The sequence below is a fragment of the Ptiloglossa arizonensis genome, chromosome 11 (genome assembly GCF_051014685.1).
Source record: "Ptiloglossa arizonensis isolate GNS036 chromosome 11, iyPtiAriz1_principal, whole genome shotgun sequence".
Classification (NCBI taxonomy): Eukaryota; Metazoa; Arthropoda; class Insecta; order Hymenoptera; family Colletidae; genus Ptiloglossa; species Ptiloglossa arizonensis.
In genome coordinates, this window is record NC_135058.1 from 7,712,119 (window position 1) to 7,722,528 (window position 10,410).

The 10,410-nt window shown below is 45.5% G+C and overlaps 1 protein-coding gene across 1 annotated transcript in view; it reads left to right on the plus strand.

The window, feature by feature from the left end:
- Positions 1-10,410, plus strand: part of LOC143152661 (protein O-mannosyl-transferase TMTC1-like) — a 314,611-nt gene that overhangs the window by 229,498 nt on the left and 74,703 nt on the right. Inside the window, exon 7 of the mRNA XM_076323019.1 lies at positions 6,785-6,974. Coding sequence (XP_076179134.1) covers positions 6,785-6,974 — 190 coding nt within the window. The remainder of the gene's footprint in view (positions 1-6,784; positions 6,975-10,410) is intronic.

The following is a 10,410-nucleotide window of genomic DNA, read 5'->3' on the forward strand; positions in this document are numbered from 1 at the left end:
ATAAAATCTGAACCTCGTCCAACGGAGCAAAAATTCATAATAAAACGAGACTTCTACCGACCGATAGGAAACCGTGATACGAATAGAAGAGAAAAAAGAAACTTAAGTATCCCGACTAGGGAAAATGACTGAGAACGAAATATACGTATGACGTGTACAGGAAATTATACACAATCGTACTCCAAGTACTACTCTGACGAAAATTTGTATTCTATTCGATCTACGGAACGTCGATTTTGAAAAATGTATCCAATGGTGTAGAAAGATTGATGCATTTGCGGAGTGTAAACAATATTTATTGGTTTCCATTAAATGTACACATACGAACGTTTCGCGTGTTCCGTGAACACAGTGTGCTTTTATCACAATTTTCTCGATGTGTATTATCGTTAAAAGCATATTACAATTTACCGAAAATATGTATTTCGTGTATTCCGTGGATATTACATGCTTGGTACGTTCGTGAAATTTTTCTCGATGTTTATTATCGTTACAAGCGCATTAAAATTCGGCCGAAATACGTATTTCGTGTACATTACACGCGCGAGATATTTATCGCGTTCCTCTCGGTGTTTATTATCGTTCGCTAAACAAGTGAGTAAAGAGCGAGGCAGCGAATGTCGATGTTCGAACGTTTATGGACACCGTATTCGACCGGTGAGGGTTTACACAGAAAAATGATCCGCGTTACTACCGAATCGGTTCCTCTGTCCCCTCTTGTCGCCTGTGCACCTCCGCGATGTTTCACCGGTGCTCCTCGTTCCGGAAATACGAGCCTCGAGCAACGGGGCTGGTTGTTCGAGTTGCTCGGGACGCGACGAACGGTAAGGGATTTTATGACCCCGGTGGTTTTTTGTCACGGTGAATCGGATTCGTTTTATGGTGGCAGGAAGTTGGCTGAGCGCGTAGCACGCGAATACGTAAAGAGAGATATCGATGAGTCCACTTCCGTTGTTGAGAAACAGGTCGGGTCGATACGCGCAAAGACGAATAAGGAAATTGACGATATCTCGAGTTTATACCGTAGTTCGACCGGCGAAAGAATTTTATATTCGGTTGTTCGCGCTTGGCAAGAATTTATTACTATTCCTTTCGCTCGTGACTTTTGCATACCGAGTACACCGAGTAGTTAAATACACGATAACACTTGGACCGTCAGAAATCGAAATAACGGATTACTCGTAGAAAAGAATCTTCTAGAATTTCTCAATTTTCCAATCAATATTTCCAACGAAATAGTTTCGTGACACCCTGGAAGATCCTACTGTATTTTTCTAAACACTGTTTCGTTAATTACTCCGTGGAAAGAATTTATCACCAAATATCCCTCTCCTGTATCAATTTATCCATGTACCATTAACATACATTCCCTCGAATTTCTTTCTTTCTCCTGCGCAATTGTCGTTCAATGTTTCACAATCGTTTCACACGTTTAAGTTCGGTAGATTCTAAACAGATACGCATGAAATTACCAGCAGCTAATAATCAACTGTTTCTTACGTTCCTGTATGCACATGTTGGCGACAATACGTTCAAGCAACGCGAACATTGCGCACGTAGTACGAAAACGATGAGCGGAAAGGTTTCGCCCGTTTTTGTGCCGCGAATGTTTCTCTCTCAATGAGAAGCAACGCGACGCACTCGCTTGCAGGGTGTTAATAATCCGGAGCGAGGACCTTTTAAAACAAATTCGTCGGTGCTCCATTGTTGTACGCCACACGTGTGTCACGAAAGCGGGAAACGTCGCGCGTTGCTCTTTACGTACGCAAACGGGGGGCGGTGGGGGGTGGACGGGGCCGACTGGAGGCGGAACAATGCCACTTTGCGCCGGCTATATTTATATTTTCCAGTTGTCCCGCTCTCTTTTCGCGTTGTTCGTTAATGCGGATAATTATGTTCCTCGGAATTTCGGTACAACGTAGTCCATCACGAAGCCAAATGTAATGCACGCATTACCGGGGCTTACTGCCCGCCATTATTAAATCCCGAAAATGAGGGCTACACACGTGGAGCTTGTTATCTGAGCGTGTTCGCCCACCAACGGGGGGGGGGGGGGGGCGTTAAGTGGGAAAACGCGTGTAACGTTCGCGAGCTACATTTTTACAGGGAAAAATCTCCGAATAACGCGTGCCAAATTTCTCGCGGATTGTAAACATCCAACTGTGTACAGAGATACAAGTTTCGAGGATCGACGGGGTTGTTTAAATTACGGGGACGCGATTCGGATAAATCGTCGACGAAAGGAAAATTGTTTTTATTCTAGGGGAGATTGTATCGATAGAAACAGCGTTTCTTTACAGACTTGCAAGCGTTACGTTCTACGGTAAAATTTATCTTTACAACGCGCAATTAACGCTCGGAAGATTCTTCAGTAGGTATATTGTGTGTTTCTTAAAAGTCTGGGAAAGTGTTTCTTGTTTTTTTCTGCGCGTTAGTTTTTTATACGATACGAGAATTTCTCCAGAATCAATATTTTATGACAATTCTTCCACTGGTGTGCAAAAACAGTGGATACAATATCGATATTTCTTTTATCGTTTCGACGTACAATGCTCGGATGTTTGCAGCCTTATTGCATACATGAGTTTTGAATTCCTGCGCGCGCTTATCGTGCATTCGCAGACAAATTAACGACAGAGAAGTGCGTTGAATTCGATAGGAAATGGAATTGTCGATCTTGTGTTCCACGTCTGTGTATAAAGCTGCAGCTGTGAATATAATTAGCACGATAACACAAACGGTGGCACGTACTTTAAACTAACAAAAGGATTCGTATTGCGTCGAACTACTTGTTGCATCGAACGGATTTTGAAATAGACAAAATAATAAATCGTTGCGTCGATCGAGATTAAATTCGTTCGGTGGGAGTTCTCGAAATTTTGTTATTATTCCGTTACGAACGTTAAAAATGTGAAACATTTGTCGCAACAGTAAACGAAACATGTTGGACTACGTAAAATTTAATTCGATTGGATTTGAAAGAGTACGTGGCGGCACCTTTCGTACTCGCCACTGGAACATTCCCGCGTGTTCTCCTACCAGCTCCGATCGATACATATACGATTCTTATCGATTTCCCAATATCTCGGCGTATAAAGTAAGGTCTGTTAGAATGCCTTACCGATGAGTCCACTAGCAGCTCTGGAACGAACGTTCTCCTTTCCTTTTTCTATTTTCGCTCGCTCACATTTCCATCACACTTTCCAGAAGCCGCCATAAGTATATAAATACGGCACCTGTCAGCATCGAATTCAGAGATGCATTTCGTTATTCATGAATTCTTTACTCCGTGCATGGAATTTAGAAACTCGATGAGTTCGCTGTTATAGATTCGAAGACCAGAGACTCGTTATCATTAATGCAACGGAGAATAATAATATCACCGAGACGCTTTCACCAGAAAACTGTCCCGACGTATGAATAATTGTCGTTACGTCGTCCGACTACGGAACATTTATGAATCTTTCACGACGTAGTTTTCGTTAAAGGAAAAACTAATTCTACCCTTTCGTCTCGAACGATCGTTCCGTATTAAAATATTGAAATTCATCGTGGGAATAAACTTAACCGTACATAACGGTTTGAATAATATGAATAATTATAAAATTGAAAACCTAAAAAGTCATGAATATTGAAATGTACACTTCGTTTCGTTAAAATAAACGTCAGGCTGCTCTCGGGGTCAGAGGTAACAAAAATAACCCGAATTCTCTAATCTTACGATGGTTTAGATTTCTTCGGTCTCAATGGTCGGAATCGAACGAAATTGAACTATTTGCCAACTAAATCTCACAAATGATAATATTCTCTTTTGAGAAACGTTCGTTTCGAAACGACGGAGGACATTTAAAGCGCGCGCAAAGCTTCTTCCCGGATACAAGTAGTTTCGTTACTCGCGCACACGGAAGACGTTTCGCAATTATTATCGTACGCTAAATTTCGACCAATTAATGCCCAGCGCACGTGGAAGCGTCGAACCGATCGTGAAACGCGGCTATCGGTCCGCTTCCAATCTCCTATTGGGCCGTGGCGCTAAACGCGTACGAGTTTGGTTAATAACGCAGTCGACGCGATGGACAATTAGAGAGGATCGTACACCGACGTTGCGAACACTCGCGCGAACACGAGGAATATTTAACAGCGCGTCACGCGTGCAGTAGTGTGCGTCACCCGGTTGTTCGGCAAACAATAGACTTGCCGAGTAAGCCGGCACTAGGCGCGACGATACACCGGGGCCATCCTCCTCGAAGATCGTCGAGACGCTTGCCGTGGGCTGCTCGGGCATTATATCGGTGATTATATCGGTAGACGCTGATAGCGAGAAAATGGAAGCCCGACGTCAGCACCGGGAGGGTGGCTCTCAAACGGCGTCGTTCGACCTCTTCAGCGTCCACGCCAGTCGAACAATGGCGGACCACGGGAACTCGCTTCCCCGCGAAGTATCGTCGACCAATTTACGCGGGAAACTGAAGTACGAAAGAAAGGAGAACGAGGTGGAGCGGAGGGAAAAGAAAAAAATAACACGGAGCGAAAGAAGAAGAAGAAGAAGAAAAAGAAAAAAGAAGAAGAAAACGGAAGGAAAACTCTGTTCGAGACAACGACACGAGGGACGACGAAGGTACCGGGGCGAAGGAGGGTGAAACGAACGCGGCAGGGGTACGAAGGGGTGATCGTACGATGGCGACAAGTGAGACTTCAATTTGTACGCGTACAAAGGAAGAACCGAATCTCTGGAAGCGGATTTATCGATGGTAATTGCTCGAGTGGGACGACGAGTGAACGATCCGCGGGTATTTAATGCAGCCGTGCATCGAGGACACTTTGAACGTTGAAATCGATTCTGCTTTGTACGGAGCTAATGCGCCCGATGCGGACTCGTTCGCGGACCCGAAAAGAGGTAATCCAGTTGATTCAAAGGAGTATAACGCGAGCTCCTTTCTTTATTCTTCGTCGACGTTTAATGGGGAAGAGCTACCCACCCGGCCGCCACGCACACGCTTCGCGATGCTTCGCGCCCCGGGGTTCGGGGAGGGTTGGGGATGGAAACGACGGTCTCGAGACGCGGGAAAGTGGATTTTAGTATTCCCGTTCCGTTTGGAGTTTTCTTTAGTGCGCAGCGCTCGTAATGTTATTTGCTTTTATGAATATCTGTCTGGTTTATTATTACGGCCGTGTCTCTCGCTCCGATCGCCGTAGGGGTTCTCAATCCTCCTTGTTTCACGGTTGGTACACGGTACAGTTGTTCCGACACCGAATTCGTGCAGCTCGTATCTATCGAACGTTTCCATTGTATACACGTGTAGTTTCCATTTCTCGCGCGCCATTTTTTATTCTTGGCGCGCGGAGTGCACCAAAGAGAAAACAGAGCACTCGTTCGTTCTATTTAATCGTTTATTCGGTGTATCGTGTTTCGAGTACATTTACGCGTCGATACTGAACGAGTATGCCCCTCGTACGAATACCGAACTATACAGCACTTTCTCGCAGTCGTATTTTATTTTACATCGTCTCCGTCGAATCTATTTGAAATTTTCCACCGGCGTTGTACGCGAAACACGATTTCACGGAACGATCGGGCAATTCGTCGTGTAACGACGAAACGAAAACGTACTGAGCTTCGTTTTCGAGAAAATGTATCTTGAAAACGCGCGAGCTGCACGCGCGATGTGTTAACGCGTTGACGTTTGTAAACATCGACGGTGGTGCGGTATTATTCCTGTTACCAACATCGATGCTTACAAACACCGACACGAAGAGAAATATTGTCAGTCGATACGTCTCTACACCGTGCGCGTACTCCGTGAATTTTCAAAATGTGTTTCATGGAAAACGAAGCCCTGTATATGGAAAAAAAAAAGAAAACTTCTGTTCCCCGTTTAGGATTTTTTTTCTTTTTCGGTAAACGAAGAATCACCGCGTTTCCACGCGTGCTACGAATTTCGGACCGTTCTGTTTATTTAAAAGGAAAAAAGATCGACGTAAAACGAGCTGTGTAACTCGGACTTTGAGAATACGACTGACTCGTGGATTACGGTTTACCGTATAGCGAGAATCGGGGAACACTGAATAACATCTGCGTGTATTTTATTACTTCGTTATTGACTCGCCGCGGTAGCATTTTTTCCGCAAACTAACCAATCGCGCAAAAATATTCCAATTTATTTCCCCGTAGAACCGTCGGTTGCTAAATAACGAACAGTACGTTATTCGACTCGCGCAGGTTACAATCTTGATGTAATATCGTCGGTTCCTTCGACCGATCGCGCGATCCGAAATAAAACAATAAAAACGCAGACATTTCACAAACGCATTCCACAAACTGTATTTCGAAAATTGTAAACCATTTAACGAAAATCCTACCGTAACGAATTACACGTGGAAAAGATCGACGAATTCGAATTTCCATTGTTTTCGGTATCACCGAAATCGTGATCTCGATGTTCGTTGCATTTTAATGATATATTTTTAATTTCGATGATCGTATTGCTTTACATCGACGCGGGGAAAATTAATTAAAATTTTTCCTATTAATATTATATCTAGCACGCCCGGTGGATCTGGAGTTGACGTGTCCGATCGACCACTTCTATGGCGCGTGATTGACGCTTTCGTATAGTAATAAGCCGCGCGTGCCATAAACGGGGCACGAACGCGCGGACCGCACCGAAATACGTTTATTTCGCAAAAAAATTGCGCCCGTGTGAACTTTTCGCTCGATATTACAAATTTTTACACGTTGCCAATCGACGGCGTTAACGAGCAGCTTTCGTCTCTTTGATTCCAGGTTATTGACGTTTTGCTATCTGGCGGCGCTGAATTGCTGGTTGCTGCTCTGCCCGGCGACACTTTCGCACGACTGGCAGATGGGATCCGTTCCTTTGGTGGCTTCATTGGCCGACACCAGAAATCTGGCGACCTGCCTGTTTTTCGGTGGCTGTCTCATTCTCACGTACAAAGCCTTCACAGATTTCGAGGTAAGCGAGCGAACCGCGAATAAATTAAACGCGGTGTACGTATCCGAAAGGTTTATGCAAATCGGGCGCAGTTCACTTTTATTACGGATGAACAAAAACGAGAAAAGCTTCCACGGAAATACGTTCGAGTACGCGGCGCGCGCATAAATTACCGATTCGTTTCGCGTGCATTAATCGCCGGTTTCGTTTAAAGAGACCGCTTTTTCGTATCACGAATTGAGATATTACGCATTAATTTTCATTCCGATAATGGGGGAGGCTCTCGTGGATCGCGAAACGAATGTTTGGAAACGTGTATTAAACGTACGAACTTTGAGTCCTTTGATGTCCGATTTGAATCGTAGCGGTGGTAGGATTTTATTTTCGTTAACTATTTCGGGGATCAATTCTCATTAAACGAGCACCGCGTACGGATAGCTAGTGGAATTTACGAATGTAGAATTCAATTTTTGTCCCATTGTTTGCAACGGAAATACCGTCGCGAATTTTTGCGGGATTGATATTTCATACAGCAAAAGTCACCTTTTTCTCATTTCGAGAAACAAAAAATTGTATCAAACATTGCCACGAGGATTCATTTGGACTTGTATCCCTCGATTCTGTCGGATTGCATTTACGCTCACAAGTGGATACGTTTGAAAAAATTTATCATTCGTACGTTTAGCGTTAATCGTTCCTCGAATTTTTTTCCAAAGTTCCACAAACCCAGCGAAATTATTCCATTCTCGACTCACCGTTTAATTAACGGAAACTCTCGCCCGTATGCGATCCGACTCCGAATTAGTCGATCCAAACGTTTCGTTAAATTGATGAGGAACGAAACTCGCGAGGAATGCAAGTGCATTGTAATTTTTGTAAAACAAAAATCCCGATATTTGTCCGATAGCGATACACTTGTACACGTATATCGAACACAATCGATCGAACCTTCGCTCTTTGATAAATTCCACGCGATACTTCTTCCATTTCGTGCAAACACCGACAAAATTTCCCAAATATAAATTAATCCTCTCGAATCGTTTCATCTCCGATATTCCCGCGTTTCATCGGGACCATCTTCGAGTTTGATCTCCCGTTTATCCTCTGCGGCATCGATCGCTCGAAAAGTGTCCAAAACCGTCTCTGGAAAACTTCCGATACCGCAGAAGACACGGTGACGGTGCGATTGCGTCACAATAAACGCCTGAGAGAATTGTTGTATGTGGTCGTTCTCCGTGTGCACCGGAATCTCGCGCGCGAAAGAAAGGGTCGCGCTCGATCGAGCCAAGCCCGAACGATCGCCACGGGCGTTGTTGAACACGCTCCGGGTAGGTAACAACGCGGAGTTAAATGACCGGCCAGTTATCGTCCGCAAGAAGTCATTTCGCCCGTTAAACGTTTCGGCCACGAATACTCGGTGCAACGAACCGCGAAGTTCCGGGCTCGGGATAGGAGGAGAGTCGGAGCGTAGAGAGCGAAGGGGGCCACGTTCCACCCTATGATGAAGTTGTACTCGCCGGTCGTAAAGAAAGTTTCGCGAGAGCGTCGAGCGAACCGTGGCCTCATCCCCCGCGTGACCGTCTTCCGGGTCATCCGTCGGTAACGCGGACCCGAGCGTTCAACGTAACGACCTCTTTAAGGTTTACCGTCCGCGTGGTCGTGCGGCCACTTTTCTCCAAGGAGGCCGTATCTGTCGTTTTAACCGTCGCCACTCGTCACCGTCCCCGCTCCGCTCCGCTCCGCTCCTCGTGGTTCCATCTGCGCGGAGAGTGGCAGTTAGACGCGACCGAGATCGAGCCGCGTTGATGGAACCGCGAGGCGGATGTCTTTTTCAGGAATGAGGCCGTTCTTGTTTCTCACCCCTCCGTACCCCAGCCCGCTCCACCCTCGCGCGATAATTTTTGCGCTTAACATCCGATTTGAGAGATGTTTCTGTAATAGCGCCTCTCGTCCATTGTTCTCGATCCCGTATTGTTCGGCGTGCGTCTTTGACACAGTTTCCAACGCGCGAGAGGGAGCACCCGGGCTGTGTACCGGGTGAGAACTGTGCGACTCGTTGCTCGCGAGAAACGGAGGAACCGTTCACCTAGACACGTGTTCCGACCCAGAAATGGACTTTTTCACGGATCGTCGGGAAAATTCGAAGCTTTGATTTCGTCCCGGGTTCCCGGGAACGTTTATCGCCGACGACGCCCGGAGAACCGGGGAGGCTGGATGGGAATATCGTGGCTGGAATCTCCGCGAGGGAAAGAATACTCGCTACTCGAGCGAACACCTCGAGAACTTCCCCGAAAGAACGTTACCGAAGCTCACGGTACACCTGGAGCCTAGTCACCGACACTCTTTTGGAAATCTGTTGCTCGAACTTCCTACCCGAGCGTTTCTCGCGACGAACATCGTACGATGTTTCACGAGATTCTCATGATGACCGAGAGAATATCGGATCGATAGTTTTCTCTTCGTCAAGGGGTGGAAACTATCCTCGGATTCGTATATAATTGTTTCGTCGAACGGTCCCAAGTTAATCGAAATAAAAGGAAACCGATTGTGAAAATTGTTCGAGTCTTCGACAAGTATTCGCAAGGTTCGAATACAAATTTCATCGAATCGCTGTGAGTAACGTCACCGTAGCCGACGACGTCGGGTTTTTTTTACGAATAATTGATTAACCACAACGACGATACCCATGGTCGGTGAATTTTTTATCCAGTTCGGTCGTCGCGACCGCACTTGTTCCGCGTATGACGTTTCTTCCCATTTTCGTTGCTTTTCGAGATGTTTCATTAAATGGGTGTTTCATCCGTAACTTTGAGAGTAATTTTTACCCTTTGAACGCGAAATATCAGCCGGTGAAATTAAATACTGATGTTTTCCAGTACCGTGTGCGCCAAGTTTTATTAAAATAGGAGTTTTGGTGTTCTTCGTTGGTAATTTCTCGAACGAAAGGTTCCTAAAGCTGCTGGTACGTCTTTAATGTAGTCTTTGACGCTCGTTTGTCAATCAATCGCTGTAATTTTCTTCGAGTCTCTTTTTCTGGTCCGACGTCCACTCGAACGATTGAAACAAGTTTAGAAGGATGGTTCCAGAGAAGGGTAGGAAAGAGGAAAAATTAGAATCCCTTTCGTCTCAGTTCTGCTAATTTACACGTCAATGGATACTATCCGGACACTGTCTCCAACGTGAGGATAGCCGATGCAAGGACGCAGGATCTCTTTGAAGAAATCGCTACGATCGTATCGAACTCGTTCGATCGTTCAAGGACAGTGAGACGATATTTCCGGCGTACCATTCGGCTACCCTAATGTTTTATCTCGTCCCTTGACAAACAGAGAGACAAGTTAACAGGGCACAAAGGTGGTAGTGCTTTCATGGTACACACTCGGAGAAGTGGCGTTGAACGGTCAGTCGAGTTTAATCCGACTACAGTGGACTTGTCGGTTAAGGTGCTTAACGGACT